Source organism: Echinops telfairi, unplaced genomic scaffold, assembly GCF_000313985.2.
Source record: "Echinops telfairi isolate 266 unplaced genomic scaffold, ASM31398v2 ScPeMD7_3533;HRSCAF=4204_1, whole genome shotgun sequence".
In the NCBI taxonomy this organism is placed as follows: Eukaryota; Metazoa; Chordata; class Mammalia; order Afrosoricida; family Tenrecidae; genus Echinops; species Echinops telfairi.
This window is the reverse complement of record NW_022107432.1, coordinates 23,104,281-23,120,750: the sequence shown is the minus strand read 5'-3', so window position 1 is coordinate 23,120,750 and position 16,470 is coordinate 23,104,281. Positions and strand designations below refer to the sequence as shown.

The 16,470-nt window shown below is 55.6% G+C and overlaps 1 protein-coding gene and 1 long non-coding RNA gene across 4 annotated transcripts in view; one reads left to right on the top strand and one right to left on the bottom strand.

The window, feature by feature from the left end:
• Positions 1-10,713, top strand: part of LOC101643424 (kelch domain-containing protein 3) — a 10,981-nt gene extending 268 nt beyond the window's left edge. The window contains exons 1-14 of one of the 3 annotated variants that reach the window (XM_030886904.2): positions 1,809-2,021; positions 2,166-2,342; positions 2,457-2,572; positions 2,759-2,830; positions 2,932-3,145; positions 3,225-3,311; positions 3,400-3,508; positions 3,613-3,686; positions 7,346-7,484; positions 7,614-7,680; positions 7,761-7,865; positions 9,265-9,339; positions 9,424-9,541; positions 9,894-10,713. In XM_030886904.2, the coding sequence (XP_030742764.1) occupies positions 1,868-2,021; positions 2,166-2,342; positions 2,457-2,572; positions 2,759-2,830; positions 2,932-3,145; positions 3,225-3,311; positions 3,400-3,508; positions 3,613-3,686; positions 7,346-7,484; positions 7,614-7,680; positions 7,761-7,865; positions 9,265-9,339; positions 9,424-9,541; positions 9,894-10,030 (1,644 nt within the window). In that variant the 5' untranslated portion in view covers positions 1,809-1,867 and the 3' untranslated portion in view covers positions 10,031-10,713. Of the gene's footprint in view, positions 1-248; positions 335-1,804; positions 2,022-2,165; positions 2,343-2,456; positions 2,573-2,758; positions 2,831-2,931; positions 3,146-3,224; positions 3,312-3,399; positions 3,509-3,612; positions 3,687-3,809; positions 3,889-5,207; positions 5,840-7,345; positions 7,485-7,613; positions 7,681-7,760; positions 7,866-9,264; positions 9,340-9,423; positions 9,542-9,893 lie in introns of those variants that run through there. The other 2 variants (XM_045294822.1, XM_004710777.2) reach the window with 2 other exon arrangements.
• On the bottom strand, positions 4,448-5,960 carry LOC123522243. The gene is made up of 2 exons (XR_006680521.1): positions 5,848-5,960; positions 4,448-4,864 (listed from the first exon to the last, which is right to left on the bottom strand). It is a non-coding gene; the product is annotated as an uncharacterized LOC123522243 (long non-coding RNA).
• Positions 10,714-16,470: the final 5,757 nt, after the last annotated feature.

Below are 16,470 nucleotides of genomic sequence, written 5' to 3'. Positions count from 1 at the left end.
GGGTTGTTGATGGGAGAGTGTTAATGCGGGAGAAAGGCTGGGAGGAGGATGGGGCAGCAGCTGGGAGAGGCCGGGTGAGCGCCGGGGGCTCTGAAGGGCGCTGAGCATAAAGGAAGGGGCGCTGGCGGGGTGGGGGAGGGGAGCCTGGCTGGTCGGAAGCGGCCGGGGCAGCTGGATTCCCGGGGACTACGCCCGGCCGAGAGAAAGGGCTCCCGAATGGCATTAGCTCCTCTGCTCGGAGGTGGGAAACTGGAGCCTGCAGGGTGGGGCTTGAGTGGTGGGAGAAGAGGAACGGAGGAAACGGCTAAGCTCTCAGGAGATCAAGGAGGGCCAGGTATGAGGAGCGACAGTTGCTAGAGACGGGGAGGGGGCGCGTAGGGACCGGAAGGAAATGGAAGCTTGGGAATTGCTGCAGCGATGGAGGACGGGGGAGCCCCTGGGCCTCGTTTTTCGGGGACTTGATTTGCCTCAGGGAGAAACTAAGATCCTTTGGCAGGGATTGCCCGCCTCTTCCCTTCTTGAGTCTAGAGGGAAGATGTTTTGGATGAGGGGGGCGAGAGGCTTTCTACTGGGGCTATTTCAAGTGGAACCCAGTGGCTATTTAAAGCTCGGAGTGAGGGTTGGGGGAGGTTGGGTGGCTGGGGTTGGCAAAGCTAGCTTAAGGCAGCCTGCTTCTTTCCTGCAAGGGGCCTCCCTCATTTGAGCCTTCTCTGTGCCTGCTGTTGGGCCTGGCTCTTCCTGCTGCCAAGACTCCTTGAACAGGGAGCAGATGATCCACTCAAACCCAGCAGGGGCCTGCCGCCCAGCAAGGGCAGTACCAGGTTGCAAGAGGATTTGCCTTAACAGGGAGCCCTCAGACGTATCCATTATTCCTTGGATGCCAGGTTCTCTTGAGAGGAGACTTGCCTTCTCCAGGAACATCTTGTGTTTCTTCTCCTGCCCAGTGCACCCGGCCACCCCATGCCCTTTTCACAAACCCAGTGGGAGGTCAGCTTGTTTCACAGTGCCACCAGAGCAGGTGTGGGGAAGTGGCAAGAGGAAAGACACCCTTTTCTCCCTGCTCACCCCCAGAAGGTGCATACCTTTCTGGCTTAAGTTCTTGATCTTGTCAGTACGCCAGGCCTTGCTCTGCCAGCTGTTAAAGGGACCCCTCCCGCCTGAAGGGAACCCTGGGTGACCTCAAGGACAACGGCAGGGCCACTTGTCTAGAGTTCCCATGTGGAGGGGCTAGACAGTCATGCTCACCTGGAGGTCGCCCTGCTGGCTCAGCCGCACCCTGTCCTGGGTCAGGGGGCTGTTCCACTCTTAATAGCCTGAAAGGTTTTTGGCTTGAGAGCTCCCATAGCAGTGTTTCTACTGTCTGGGGCTGGCCAGGCTATTAATAGCACTGAGTATTTTGAGATCCCTCTCTGCACCTTAAAGAGCACACGGATTCTTAGAGAGGTGAGCAGAGCAGAGAGAGAGAGAGAGAGAACCTGCCTGGCGGGAGAAAGGGTAGTGGAGCTTCTGTGTAGGCACCAGCAGGGTAGAGCCCTCTTGGTAGGGGGCCACCACCCCGAGTCCTTGGTGAGCCGATTCGGAGCAGGTACGCAATCAGGTCAGCAGGGCCCCACCCCTTGCTGCTGGAGGACACAGGGCTAGGACTCACTGCCTGGCCTCAGTCACTCGCCTGGGGCAAGACCAGCCACCTGGCTGGTGACTAGTGTCCCTACAAAGGGGTGGTGCAGGAGGGCCACCAGGGTGACACTTGGAGGCCAGGCTGGGCAGAGGCAGAGCCTGAGGAGCTCACGCCCCGGACTTCTGTGCAGGTAGCAGAGGCAGCAGGCCGTGCCGGGGGGGCATGTTACAGTAAGCAGCGGCCCAGGGGATGTTACGGTGGACAGTGCACCTGGAGGGCGGGCCCCGCAGAGTGAACCATGCGGCAGTGGCCGTCGGGCACCGGGTCTACTCCTTCGGGGGCTACTGCTCCGGTGAAGACTATGAGACGCTGCGCCAGATTGATGTGCACATTTTCAACGCAGGTGAGCCAGTGTGGGGAGGTGGGGGAGGATGGGGGTGGTTCAAGTGGTGCCCGGCCATTGGAGCTGGAAAAGCAAATGCTGACTTGGGGAAAAGTGGACCAGCTGGAGGGCAATCCTCTGGGCTGAGCCGAGCTGTGCCCACAGTGTCCCTACGTTGGACAAAGCTGCCCCCTGTGAGGCCTACCTCGCGAGGAAAGGTTCCTGTGGTGCCGTACATGCGATATGGACACTCAACGGTCTTCATCGATGACACGGTCTTCCTGTGGGGTGGGCGGAATGACACCGAGGGGGCCTGCAACGTGCTCTATGCATTTGACGTCAGTGAGTATGGCTTTGAGAAGCTGCAGTGTCCCCAGCGCCCCACCCCCACCCCCAGCACTTAGGAGGGAGCTTCCGCCCAAGGTTGTTGACCTTGCCATCTTCTCATCCCCTCAGATACTCACAAGTGGTCAACACCACGAGTGTCGGGGACGGTTCCTGGGGCCCGGGATGGACACTCGGCCTGTGTCCTGGGCAAGACCATGTACATATTCGGGGGCTACGAGCAGCTGGTAGGTCTGGGAAGAAGATCCAGGCTTTGGGGGTGTTTGTTAGCAAAGGGGAAGGGGGAGTTAGAGCCTGGCCGGGTGGGAGGCTATGGCTGGGTGGTGAGTTCTGAAGGGAGGGATGGAGGTCAGGGAGCGACCCTGGGCCCCTTCCTGTATCTCTCCCTCCATCCCCACTTCACCCCCACCCAGGCGGACTGTTTCTCCAATGACATTCACAAGTTGGACACCAGTACCATGATATGGACCCTTATCTGTACCAAGGTTAGTCCTTCCCTCAGTCCCTCAGCTCCTGGCCGGCCCAAACGCTCCTCAGCTCTCCTCCCTGCTGACCCTCCCCACCTGCTCTCTCTGCCCCTGTCCAGGGCAACCCTGCACGCTGGAGGGACTTCCACTCAGCCACCATGCTGGGCAGCCACATGTACGTCTTCGGGGGTCGTGCCGACCGCTTTGGGCCATTCCACTCCAACAATGAGATTTACTGCAACCGAATCCGCGTCTTTGACACCAGGACCGAGGCCTGGCTGGACTGTCCACCCACACCAGTGCTGCCTGAGGGTCGCCGGAGCCACTCGGCCTGTGAGTGTTGGCCAGATTTCTGCTGAGCCTCCCTCTCCACCCACTGTTCTCACAGTCTTGCGTTTCTTCTTCCCGCCAGTTGGCTACAATGGGGAGCTGTACATTTTTGGGGGTTACAATGCAAGACTGAACCGGCATTTCCACGACCTCTGGAAGTTTAACCCCGGTGAGGAGCACTGCCTTTGGGGGCGAGCAGGGAGCAGAGGACTGGGTGGGTATTGAGCCCCCTTTTCTCTGTACAAATGTCTGTTTAGTGTCCTTTACCTGGAAGAAGATTGAACCGAAGGGCAAGGGGCCATGCCCCCGCCGGCGCCAGTGCTGCTGTATTGTCGGTGACAAGATTGTCCTCTTTGGGGGTACCAGGTAAGGAAGTTCCTGTTCCTCAGACTCACATGGGAGGGTGGTTATTGGAGCAAGAGGGTCACGTGGGTGGTGGTCTTCCTTCAGTTCCCTTTCGGTCCCCACAGCCCATCCCCGGAGGAAGGCCTAGGTGATGAGTTTGACCTCATAGATCATTCGGACTTACACATTTTGGACTTTAGTAAGTACACTTATTTCCAAATGGTCCTGCCATTGGGTCCCTCTCTTGAAGGTGGTGACACGTGGGACAGGGTCCTTTGCCGGTTTTAACCATCTCCCACTTCTCCCTCCTCCCTTCAATAAGGCCCTAGTCTGAAGACCCTGTGCAAACTGGCCGTGATTCAGTATAACCTGGACCAGTCCTGTTTGCCTCATGACATCAGGTACGGGAAGTAGGGACTGGTTGGGGGCTGACAGGGCTGGGAAGGACCAAGTGAGTGTGGTCTCCATTGGGATTCTGCTGGCAGTACATTGTGCTTATGGGAATGAGTGGGAAGGAGATGAAGTGACCCCATCAAATAAGAGAAGCTGCTAGCTGGTGAATTCCAGGTGCCCCTCCCCATCCCCACACGAGCACAGGACATTCCTGTGAAGCCTTTCATAAACTGAAGTAGGACACAAAGCAAATAAACCGCTCCCGTTCATTGTATGGGACAAGGATTTGAACCTTCTCAGACCCGCAAAAGAGCCTACCAAGTCATAGCAGACAACACGCAGAGCCTAAAGTAGCTCCGACACGCAGCGTTCACAGGCACAGTGCACAGTTCCGGGGCCCTGGTGCCCAGTGTGGTCCCAAGAAAGGACCCTGACAATGCCACTCTGGGCCTGGGGGTGCCAGGGGTGCTATGGAACTCCGGTTTGCTTTTTGCCTTTTTCATAAAAGCATAAATCCTCCGTGGATTTCTGTTGGTTGGCAAAAACAGGGTCTTTGTAAACGTGCAGTGACATAAAGCAGACTTTAAGAAAGAGCAGGGGACACCGGCATATTACAAAACGACAAACCGTAGAGCAGGCACAGGAGCATCACATCCTGAGATGTGGACTTAATGGACCTGATTTTGTTAGGAATTAACTGTGAAGGTCTGGCTGGATCTTAGAATTTAGTTCAAATTTTTCCTAAACTTGGCTTCCCATTGAATTCCGTTCTTGGGTCCAAATCAAATCAAATACCAAAAATGTGCATGTTGTGTAATTGTCTGCTGATTCCTCACATCACTGTAGCTCCAGGCCTCAGGGTCAATGTGATGAGAGGGAGGGTGTAGGGGGTCTCAGCCAGGCCTTAGGATGCGAGTTGAGAGCCGACAAGGAAGGTCTCGGTGGGGTGAGGTTGGAGAGGCTGCTTGCTTGTGCCTGGTGGCCCTGAGGAGAAGCAGGCAAAGCTAGGTTGGGAAGTGGAGATGGGTTCTCACAGGCCTCTCCCCAGGTGCTTGGGTACAAGAACATACACATAAACATCAGCAGGAAATCTGCACAGATTGGGAGGTGGAGGAGTGGGTGGTATTGGATTTGGTATGGTGGGTGGGGAGGTCTGATTGCTAGACCTAGTGGGACTCCCACGAGGAGGTGGCAGCTGTGGGGCTTGAACCTTTCCAGGTGTTGAAAGGACTGGCTTGTTGACAGAAAGCAGCCCTGGGCTAAGGGGGTGGGGATTCTCCATTCTCTCGTCCTTTGTCCTTTCTGCCTGTAACTGCTGGCTTTCCAGGTGGGAGCTGAATGCCATGACCACCAACAGCAATATCAGTCGCCCCATCGTCTCCTCCCATGGGTAGGCAGATGCCTCCACCGCCCTCCTCCTGAGCCTGCTGTTGTCCTCACTGCCCCGCCCCTGCCCGTCTCTCACCTGCCTGCCCCTTTGGACCCCCAGACTATATACCTCCACATGGAGTTGGACTAGAAGTGTGTGCTGTGCTGTGAACTCAGTGGGAAGTTTGGGGCGGGGGGAGGGCTAGGTCTCTTCCCCTTTGGGGGCCAAAGGCCCCTTCCCCTTGGTGCTCTGTCCCATCCACTTCGCTCTCCCCGTTCCTGGGCCTCTGTGCTGCCCCAGGCCAGCTAGCCTCTGCTTGGAGGGGAAGGGAATGAGAGGAGAGAGAGGCGGCCGGCAGTGTCTGAGCCTCGGGAGCCTCCCACCTTCCTGCGCCACCTCCTCCCCCTATTGAGCCCAGAGCGGTGACTGGGAGCCCAGAGTTGCAGCGGTGGCAAGCAGCGGCCATCTCCCCCACCTGGGAAAGCGGGGACCAGCAGATAATCCACCCCTCCCTGCCTGCGCGGTAGCTGTGCCCTGAAGCTCGGCCAGCTCGGATTTTATAAGTTAAAAATTAATTTAAAACCTCAAAACGTGTGACCTGTTTTTGTGGAATACGGTGGGAATGACGCCGTCAAGTTCTGGCTTCTCGGCCAAGATCCTTGGGGAAGCCAGAGTCATCGGGGCCTGGCCCAGCTCCTTGGCGCAGAGCGCAGCGCGCGAGCCCCGTGTCCCGGCCGAAGAGTGCCACGTCATCCCGCACGCGCTCCCCAGGGGGCCTAGCGGCTGGGGGCTCCGCCCTCCGTGTTTTCGACGCACGAAGACGCCGACGTCGCCCTCGCCGCCTGGAGACGCCGGAAGGGGCGGGTCTTGAGCCGCCAGGAGCGGAAGTGGCGCCGTGTACCCGCCGACTGGTGTCGGGCTGATGGCGAAAGCGGGCCCTCGAGCGGGAGCCGCGGCTCCGCGCCCCCGCCGGGGCCGGCGCGGTGGGCAGGAGGACGGGGCCCCGGAGCCCCGCGCCGCGACCCGCGACCTGCGGAGGGGTGAGGGCCGGGGGGACGGCTCGGGAAGGCAGCCCTGGCGGTGGGAGGGACGTGGCCGCGGGAGCCCAGGGGTTTCTGCCGCAGAAGCCGGAAAGGGCCTGCGTCGGCGGGGAAGCCCCTTTGGAGCTTCCTTTTGAGAAGTGGTAGTAAACTAAAACACAACCGGGGTATATTCAAAGGTGATAAAGCACTGTCGTCCACCCTTAAGAGGTTTCAGGAGTGGGTCCCATGTTATGTGAATGTCAACTTTAGAAGGCGACGAGACTGAAGAGCCACGGAGCCCGCAGGGATTGCCGGCATTTTAAGTAGGGTAGTCAGGAAAGGCCTCACCACAGGAAGGTGGCATTTGAGCACGCGGCATACGCCTGGGGGGCCCTTGGGGGAGTGTCCCAGCGGAGGGAACATTTAGTGCCCTGGCGCTGCTCAGCCAGGGGACTGGAGAGGAGTCAGGAAGAGATTAGGAGATGAAATTAAAGACCTTAAAGGAACCAGGTCATCTGGGGACTTGAGGCCATTGTAAGGGCTGTGGCTTTCCTTCTGAGTCAAGTAGCCAGTGGGGAGTTTGGGGAGTGATAGGCTCTCATGTATTGTGGGAACACAGTGGGATGGTGGTGAGCAATGCTTGCATGGTAGATGCCTCCAAGTCTGAGGGGCAGGTAAGAGGAGATTGGAGGTGATGTGAAGGGAGGTGTGCTGAGGGGGTGAACTAGGACCTTGGCAGTGGTAACTGAGCTAGGGGGGTGGGGGTGGGGGAGCCCTTGGAGGAAAAGGGGGTGAGTAAGTGATATTAAAGAGGGAGTCGGGAATAGAGGTTTCTGACTCATCTCCAGCCTTACATGTTCACCTCCCTTAGCAAGAGGAGGCCCCAGGTAGCTGTAGCAACAGTTGACGTGAGGAGTCACTGTCGCACAGGTACAACCTGTCTGCCTGGACCTTAGGAGAGGACTGATAGGCTCATTGGAAGGGGTCAGTGACCTCAGGGCTGGGGTGGAAGGCTGGCTGTGGCCTAAGGAGGTGCCCAGCTGGAGCGATGTGTCTCTGCTGACCCTTTCCCAGATCCATCCAACCTGTCATTCGAGGAGCTGCTGGAATTGCAGAGCCACGTGGGGACGAAGAAGTACAAGCAGTTGGTAGCTGGCAGCAGCACTGAGAAGCCAGACTCGAGAGCGCCTGCGTGTGTGGCCGACAAGCACAAGTGAGGAGCCAGGCCTGCTTGAGGATGAGGGGAGGGTACCTTGAGCAGGTGTTCGCTTGGGTGGCAGGTGTGGGAGACCTTTGCAAAAGATGAGAGTCTCCTTGACCTAGCCTCTTCATGTCTCCCTAGGCCTCTGGAAATGTCATCCAAAGCCCGGGTGCCGTTTTTGCGGCAGGTCGTCCCTGTCAGTAAGAAGGTGAGGAAAAGACAGGAAGCCGTTTCTCCGGGAAGGGCGACTGGACCATGCTGCTCACATGCGCTCTATTCTATCCAAAGGTGGCCCGGGACCCCCGGTTTGATGACCTCTCGGGGGAATATAATCCTGAGGTGTTTGACAAAACCTATCAGTTCCTGAATGATATCCGAGCCAAAGAACAAGAGGTGTGTACCCTTATGCAGACCCTGGGAGGGTGGGACACAGCGGAAATTAGGGTAGCCCATAACAGAGTGGAGTTAACTCTTTAATTTGGCTCTTCTTTTTTTTTTTTTTTTAATTCTCTCACAAAAAGCATGGATACAATAGCTACATGGATAGTTTTGTGGGTGTTCTAGCTTCCAAATAATTTTAACTGCTTCAGTTCTTGTGGCTTCGTCTCACAAAAGCTTCTCATGAGGTTTTTAAAAAAAATATTTCTTAAAAAATTATTTCTAATTTAGTTTTTTACCTTTTTATTGATATTTGGGCAAAAACTTAACAGAGCAAACTGGTCAGGTTGATTTTCCATTCAACAATTTATGTACATTTTATTTTGTTACACTGATACAATCCCTATCATGTAGCGTGATGTACTTCCCACTTCCTCTGGGTTTACCTTCTCCAGACCGGTGACTGGACTGCCCCTCCCTGTCTTCTGAGCCCGTCCCTAGACACACTGCTCTTTTTGCCTCTTTCGGTTGACTAATCTAAGGCAGTGGTGGGTGGACAACCTTTTTTCTGCCACGGCCCTTTTGGATCTTTATAACATCATTCGTGGGCCATGCGAAATTAGCAGTTAAAAAATTAGCTTGCTGTATTTGGTCCAATAATTGATCCACCCCTAATTTAATGGCTGGAACTGCTGCTCTTTGGTAAGGTGTGTAAAGTCATTGATGATTTCTCGGCCCAGAGGCTCCCTGCTTCTGCTCTAAGGCATGTGGGCGGCCCTGTGGTTTGTCCTTTGACCACGGAGCCCTGGGGATGGGTTCAGTTTCTGAAAAGGCCATCGTCTTTGGTGTGGGGTTCACCAGGCTCACTCGCTTGTGAGAACCGGTGTGTCTTTATGATTTTGAACTTTGCACTGCCTTTTTCTTTGCAGATCTCCCATTGGGATCCCATTCTGAGCAGGCAGCAGTGGTAGCCAGGCACCACCTAGTTCTGGTCTCAGGGTCATGAAGGCTGGGGTCCTGGTAGACTAGTAGACCTTAGGACAAGTTGTCTTCATTCATCTTCCCTTTTCTTACTCCTCTTTGCTCCAGAGGGGGAGGGCTGGTTGTCGTACCTTCGATGGCCGCTCACCAGCTTTTAGGACTCCAGTCACTACCCCTCCCCAAAGTCAGGTGCAGAGCATCGCCTCTCTGGAGCGCGTTAGGCCCGTGGACCTCGTGTGGGTATCCACCCCATGTGACCCTGACAACGTTCTGATCAGGACGCCATGCACTCCCAGCTCCTTTACTCTGTCTGCGCACTTGTTTCCAGTCGGGGAAAGGTATCCCCAGAGTCCCTCTCTGGTGTGTGTGAGCCCCACAAAGTGCGGCCAGCCTTTCCACAATGCTCACCTCACCATCACGTTCTGATTTGCAGCTTGTGAAAAGGCAGTTGAAGAAGTGCCGCTCAGGAGAGGAGCAGGAGAAACTGCAGCTGCTGCTTCAGCGCTTAGTGAGTGGGTGATGAGGGCAGGTGGGGAGGTGGTTCATAGTCCCTCCTGGCCCTGCCTCGCTCATCCTCCCCTTCCCACCCCAGGAGCAGCAAGAACAGGCGCAGCAGGAGCGGAAGCGGCAGCAGGAGCTACGCCTGGCCCTGAAGCAGGAGCTGCGTGCCCGGGCCCAGCAGGGCCACCGGCCGTTCTTCCTGAAGAAATGTGAGTGGGGCTTGTGAGCTCAGGATGGTGCCTGGGCTGGGCTGGCAATTCTCCCAAGCGCTGGGCCCGGACACATTGGAGTTCTTGGTTGGGGGATGGAGTGAGACTGGCGCCGTCCTTAGAACCAGGCCATCTGCCTCAGGCCTATATTTAAGTTCTGCAGACTCCAGGGCTCTTCTTCTTCAGCGTCCCTGCAGGAGTAGGATCTGTAGGGACCATCTGGAAGCCCAGGGGGACTGGAATCGTGGGAAAGTCCTCTGGGTCCCACTTGCATACCAGCATTACTGACCTGGGGACGGGGAAGGGAGGGGGCTTCTTTGGTCACCAGCTTTGTTTTCTGATCATCCTGCAGCGGAGCAGAGGCAGTTGGCCCTAGCGGAGAAGTTCAAGGACCTGAAACGCAGCAAGAAGCTGGAGAGCTTCTTGAGTCGAAAGAGGCGCCGTAATGCAGGCAAGGACAGGAGACATCTCCCCTTGAGCAAAGAGTAATAAGGAACTCTGCAGTTCTGCCACCTCCCGGCGCGAAACGGGGCTGCCGGGGTCAGCCTTGGCTGAGCCTGTCCTCTGACCAAGGGCAGAATCGCGGCAGAGTTCTTGGACTGCCCTGCTGGCTGGGCAGAGCGAGCAGCTCCATCTCCAGTGCCTTCCTTGCCACACTGTCTCCACTGGGACGGGCTTCAGCACACCCTGCAGCCCTCCCCTGGAGCCAAGGGCGGCCAGTGAAAGCCAAGCCTCTGCTGCTGTTCCCCAGGCTGAGACTATGTGCAGCTGCCACTTCATGAACACCCTGCCCGTCTTGTCACTCCTCTCTGTGATCCGCTGTGTGTGAGATTTGCCGGTGGCCTGGAAGGACTGGCTGCCTCAGTGGGCCATGGGTGGGTGTCAGAGCTCAGTATTTGGAGGGGATTTAAAGATGACATCACCAAAGCCAGCTCACCCGCTTACCTTTGGCTTTGGCTGGGGGATGGGCGGTGTGGACAGTTTTCCTAGTCGGTCCCATCACAGCCGGCACTCAGACCATCTGACCCACGAGATCAGGAAAGCCCTCCAGCGAGCCTGCTACAAGCCAGTTGACCTCTCAGTACCTTCAGACTGCTCCTCCCCTCAGCCAGGACCTAGAGTGGGCTTTCTGTGGTTCATAGCTGTATTAAAATTCCCCTATTTAAAGTGTACAATTAAGTGGCGTTTAGTGTATTAAGTCTCATGTAGCCTTTGCCAAAATCAACTCTAGAACATTGTCATCATCCCAGGCCCTGTGTGGTTCGCAGTCACCGCCTCTTCCTTCCCAGCTGCTCTTGTCCATCCCGTGGGGCCTAGTGGGTGACGCGGGGCTAACCTCAGGGGAGCCCTTGGAGACCACCCGCTGCTCTGCGGGAGCAAGGCAAGGCTTTCTACTCCCGTGAAAAGAGAAAGGTTCCGAAGCCCACAAGGGACAGTGCTACCCTGTCCTATAGGGTTGCAGTGAGTTGTGTGCGCGCTCTTTGGACAGTTTGTGCATCTGGAGTGTTTGAGAAGGACCTGGTGCTTGGTCACTTGGAGGGGCATCAAAGAGGAAGACCTGGAGGTGAGAGACACGGGTACAACAGTGGGCTCAAATGTAACAATGGGAAGGACGGACGGCGTGGGACTGGGCAGTGCTTCCTGCTGTTCGAACACGGTCATTTGGCGTCGGAGTGGACCATGAGGGCCCCTCACAGCAAGGAGCCCTGGTGGCCTAGTGGGTCCACATGGGGCTGTGATCCGAAAGTCGGCAGTTTGAAACCACCAGCCATTCTGGGGGAGAAAGGCCGGCCTTCTACTGGAAAGAGTCAACAGTCTTGAAGACTTAGGCAGTTAGTTGTACCCTGCCTTAAAGCGTCGCTACGGGCTGGCATCGACTCCTTGGCAGCGAGTTTGGTTTTTGGTAACAGCAGCTTCTAAACGCAGTCAACGTGTGGCTCTGTGTGCTTTTAAAGCAATGTCAACTTGGTATTGACAAGCCAAGGGTCCTCACCAGCTGTAGGACCTGAGCCAGAGCTTTGGGATGGTCCCTCAAAGGGTCAGGGCAGCAAACATTTGTCTCCTGAGTCACGCTAGAAATGAAGCCCAGGGTGTGCATGGTGGGATGGGAAGTCTCCAGGGCAGAGCAGGAAGCCTCAGGTACTTGTGCTTACACAAGAGGGTGGAGGGCAGTCAGCACTGTTCGTAGAATCGAGGCTGACGGAGGCCAGTCGAGTTGGGTGAGACTGTGCCAGAGGGAAGATAGCAAGCAGGCAGGAACCTGTAGGCTGGGGTGCTCTTCACTAGACAGCTTGGGAGTGGGTGCCCCAGTGGGGCGGGGGCTGGGAAAGGCAGGCTGAGGGCCAGGCTGATGGAAGAGGATGACTAAGGGGTTGCTCTATGGTCTCAAAGGAGCCTCGGGGGCAGTGGCAGTCCATCCTCTGCCCCTACAGACAGTGCAGACAGCTCCCAACCGGGGCTTCTGGTGGGCAAGGATGGCCTCTGGGAGCAGGGATCTAAAGAAGGGCATAAAGCTCCCCCACCTGGGCCTAGACCATGGCCTGAGGCCATGAGAGAATCCCGCAGGGACAGATTGGCCCTTAAGCCTGGGCAGTCCATTTGCAACAGATGTCTAAAAGGGTTAAGAAGGGCTCCAGAAGGACTGAAGCACACCTGACCCAGGTGTGGGGACCTGGGTGACACAGGAGTGACCTGTTTGGCTGCTGACTGCAGGGCCAGCTGTTTGAAATCCCCAGCTGCACCTCCAGGGAAAGAAGAGGCTTCCACTCCCAGAAAGTGAGCCTGAAACTCCAGGGGCGGGGGTGTCCTGTCCGGAAGGGTTGCTGTGAGTCAGAACGGACTCAGTGATAGTGTGTGTGTTTGGTTTCATTTCGGATGTGTGGGGAAATTGGACAATGGAGAAGGAGGACCAAAGAACTGATGTCTTTGGATTGTATTGCAGAGAATTCTGAATATACTATGGATTGTCAACTAACAATTCTCTGGCTCGAAGGAGCCAGAATGCTCCTTAGAAGTGGGGATGGTGAGACCTCATCTCTTGTACTTTGGCGATGCTATTGGGGGGACCAAGATCTGGAGAGGCCATCATACTTAACCAGAGGGGCAGTGAGAAAGAAGAAAACCCCCCCACACACACACACGGTGAGTGGAGCAGGACCGCAGTGTGCAGTGGGAACGTTGGGTCAGAAGCAGTTTGGTGTCACCAAGCAGCCCTGATTTCTGGTCCAAAGGTAGAGAGGTGCCCAGGTGACACACCAGCAGTGCCAGTGTGCCCGGGGCTAGCAGGAAGTGTAGGCCATGAGAATGTGTGGGGCCACCAGACTGCCAAGCAGGATGTGCCCTTGTAACCTCTGGTCTGGTCCCCTTTACCCTTGTCCTGGGCACCCTAGCTCCCCGAGCCCTGCCTTCTTTTTTCCTGGGAGACTACTACAAAACTCAACCTTGGAATCCTCACCGGATCCCAGTCTCCTTTGGCCTCTGTTCCCTCCCTCCAAATTCCCTTTTCTTTCCCCTCCTACAGTCTTCCCAGGCCCCCACTCTGGGCTTGCAAGAAGAACCAGGGACTTGGCACCCTAGGTCATCCCTTTGCCTCCTTCCTGATGGCCACGGTCAAGATGTAGAGCTCCACTGGGGCACTGGGCCCCTAGTCTGCCTCCCCCTGCCCCAGCAAGGGCAGGCCAGAGCAGCCTCTCACAGCAGAGACATCGCTGAGAACAAGCCTCCTCTAGAGCATAGTGGTCAGGCTCTGATGGCCAGGGGTGAGCGCAGGCTGGGGAGAGGCGGTGTGGAGGAGCTCGTGGGAAGGAAGAAGGGAGCAGCAGTGGCTCCTGGGTGTGCTGCAACCCAGCGTCCACAGAGCTCCCAAGAGGAGCCCTGGCTTTGGTGCTTGTGGGGCCTGCAGGGGGCATGTTACAAAATTGTGGTCAATATATAACCGGACATTGGGCATTCCAACCATTTTTACACACACAGTTCAGTAACAGTGATGGCGTGAGTCGTAACTATGACCATCAAGGAGCCCTGGTGGCGTAAGTGGGGACGCCTTGAGCTGCGATGTGCGTGGTCGGCAGTTTGACACCGCCAGCAGCTCCGTGAGAAGGACTGCTTTCTACTCCCACGAACAGTCTCAGAAACCACAGGGGACGCTGAGTCAGCAACACCTCCAGGGCAGAGAGCAACTGTCTCCCAAACTTGGTCAATTTCTCAAGTCTCTTTCCAGCCCTAGTCGCCTCTGCAACGGTGGTCTCTGCTCGTGCCTCTTGCAGACACTCCAGATAAACGAGGGGACAGGGGGTTTGCCTTTTTGTGGTAGACTTGCTACCCCCCTTCTGGGTTAGGCTTTGGTTCAGTGTGGCAAGGTCCCGCTTCTCAGTCCTTTGGCCATGATGTGATGTTGCCTAGTCAACTCCACGATGAGATTGCTGGGAGCAGCCAGGCCATTGTGGGAAGATCAGGGTGGAGGGCAACCCCTCCACCAAGCCCCAGCCTGACGATGTCTCCTACATCGGACGTACAAATAAAATGATGTGGAGACCTCCCTTCCCTTCCTCCTGACCTGGGTCTTGGCTGGTGGTCCACCACATTGCTCCTCCATATCCATCTTCAACGATTCTTTAATGATCCTCCTTTCTTGATCCAGCATCACTAGCTCGCTCTGCTCCCTTGTGGAAGCCTGATCACTCTGCCTTCTCTCTTCAGCCTGCCTTACTGCTCTGGGGTGCTATGCCCACCCGCTTTCCTTGGGTTCGCCAACTTGTTCCTGATCTGTAGTTAAATGGTGAGGTATGACAGGCCCGGTGGGCGCTGAGGCCGAGACCCTGGGAGCTGTCAGTGTTCGGTCCTGTTGTCTGTTGACCTTGGACTGTTCCACTTAGCCTCCACCAGCCTTCTCAACCTTGGCAGTTGCAAGAGTTGGGATGGGCCTCCAGCTGAGTGTCTGACTCAGGGACTTGGGCAGGGCTGGGCTCACCCACAACTGTAGCTGCGTGGGCCACTCTCTTGATAAAAATTTCTTCCTTATACATGTGTAAGTGTCTCTTGTCTCGGTTCCCTAGGAACCTTCTGCAGGGGCAGTGAATGATGTTGCGTGGCTCTTCTAGCCAAAGTCTCTTAACTCACCAAATGACCTTGTCCTGCCATGGGTCTGGTAAGAAGGTGGGGAAGAGACTGATAGGATCCACCTGTGAGTCATTGTGAACAAGATTCCCTGGAGTGCCACCCTGCCGGGTATAAAAGAACCCCTCCGAGGAGCTTTCACTACCAGCAAGAGCCAGGAGTGGAGCAAGTCCTCTGGACCCCGAGGTCCCTGCACAGTGAGCCTCCTGGAACCAGAGCATGGAGCAGAGGAGTGAGCTTCCCAGCCCACGGAGCAAGTAAAGCGGAGGCTGGCTTGTGGAGCGGGGTCTCTCTGGGCACTGGAGGGGGAGGACTCACACAGCGACAGACAGACCGCTTGAGGGGAATGCCTTCTGGTTGAGGCTTCACCCCAGGGAACTTTGTAACATCTCCCTTGCATTGCAACCTATTAACTTCCGTAATGAACCCTTTCATCAGGAATACTGCCTACAGCCATGGCAGTGGTTATAGAGTCTGTGTGTAAGAAGTAGTAACTATCGAGACACACCTTCCGTGCTGGGTTTATTCTGAGAGGGTGCCGTGGACATCCTCCTGTCTTGGGGTGACAAGGACAGAGGAGGAGGGGCTCTTTTGAGCACAAGCTTCCCCTTCACGGGCTCATCAAAGCCCCACAGATGACTGGTCCAATCCTACAAACGAGGAGGACGGCTTCAGGTTCATCTGCCCACATCAAACTGCCCAGCGAGAGGCCGGGGTGGATCAAGAGCCTGGCCTTCAGCTTGCCGGATGAAAGCACTTGGGAGCCCCGCCCTCTGAGCAGGGGCTGGCATCTCTGTGCACTCCACCCTCGCCCCTGTACCTAGAGCCCCCTAAAAAATGGCCCTCCTCGATACTCACCTTCATGAAATGATCACCAAAGAGAAGGGTACTACAGCAAAGTGTGGTGAAGAAAGTAGATGGTGCCCAGCTATCAGAGTAGTATCTGAGGTCTTAAAGGCTTGTACACAAGGAGTCATCTAAGAAGTCAACTAAGTCCACAGGGAAGAAGCACACCTGCTAGTGTGACCCAAAGATGACAATTAGAAAATGTGGATATGGCTAAGGGAAAAGCATTAGAGCTAAAATTAAGAACACCCAATTTGTAGAAGGGTGCAGAGGATAGTGGGAGCCCCAAACCCATCTGCTGGGAGATCCCCTGTAGCCACAGGCAAGTCTTCAACAGCCTCACTAACAGGCAGAGACCTTTGCCATCACGATTGTGCTGGGTACTGGGCTGGTTGACCTCCCTAGAGACCTGACCTGAATTTGTTCTGGGTGCAAGTATCTCTCATTTGTTCTGTGACAGAAATATCTCCCCTAGCTTTTTGAATGATGGGAGACTTTTCTTACTCGTTATTTGTATTTTCTGTCTTTATATTATTATCCTTACCACCTTATTTCTATTTTGTTTTTTATTGTTCCTGTTGAGTTTCCCAGTTTGTGCAGCACAGGAGTGGGTGCACAGTGAGAATAACTGATGCAAGGGTTGGTAGGGGGTGTAGGGTGGGGGGGAGAAGAGAGTGATGGGGAGGGAAAGGGGGTTTCAGGAGGAAACAATGGAGGGGGAAGGGAGCACTAGAACTGATTGATTACGCACCCATTTTAAAGGCAATCTAACCATGGAGGGGGGCATGATCTAAAATTGATGTGGTAATGATTATACCATTTTCCTTGATTTGACGGAACGACTGACTGAACTGTTGAATTGCATAATATGTAAATCTGGTGCCAATAAAACTGTTGTGGCAAAAACAAACTCTGCCTGTGACTGAATCGAGTCCACGCCAGCCCAGAGTAGCCCGAGAACGTCTGAG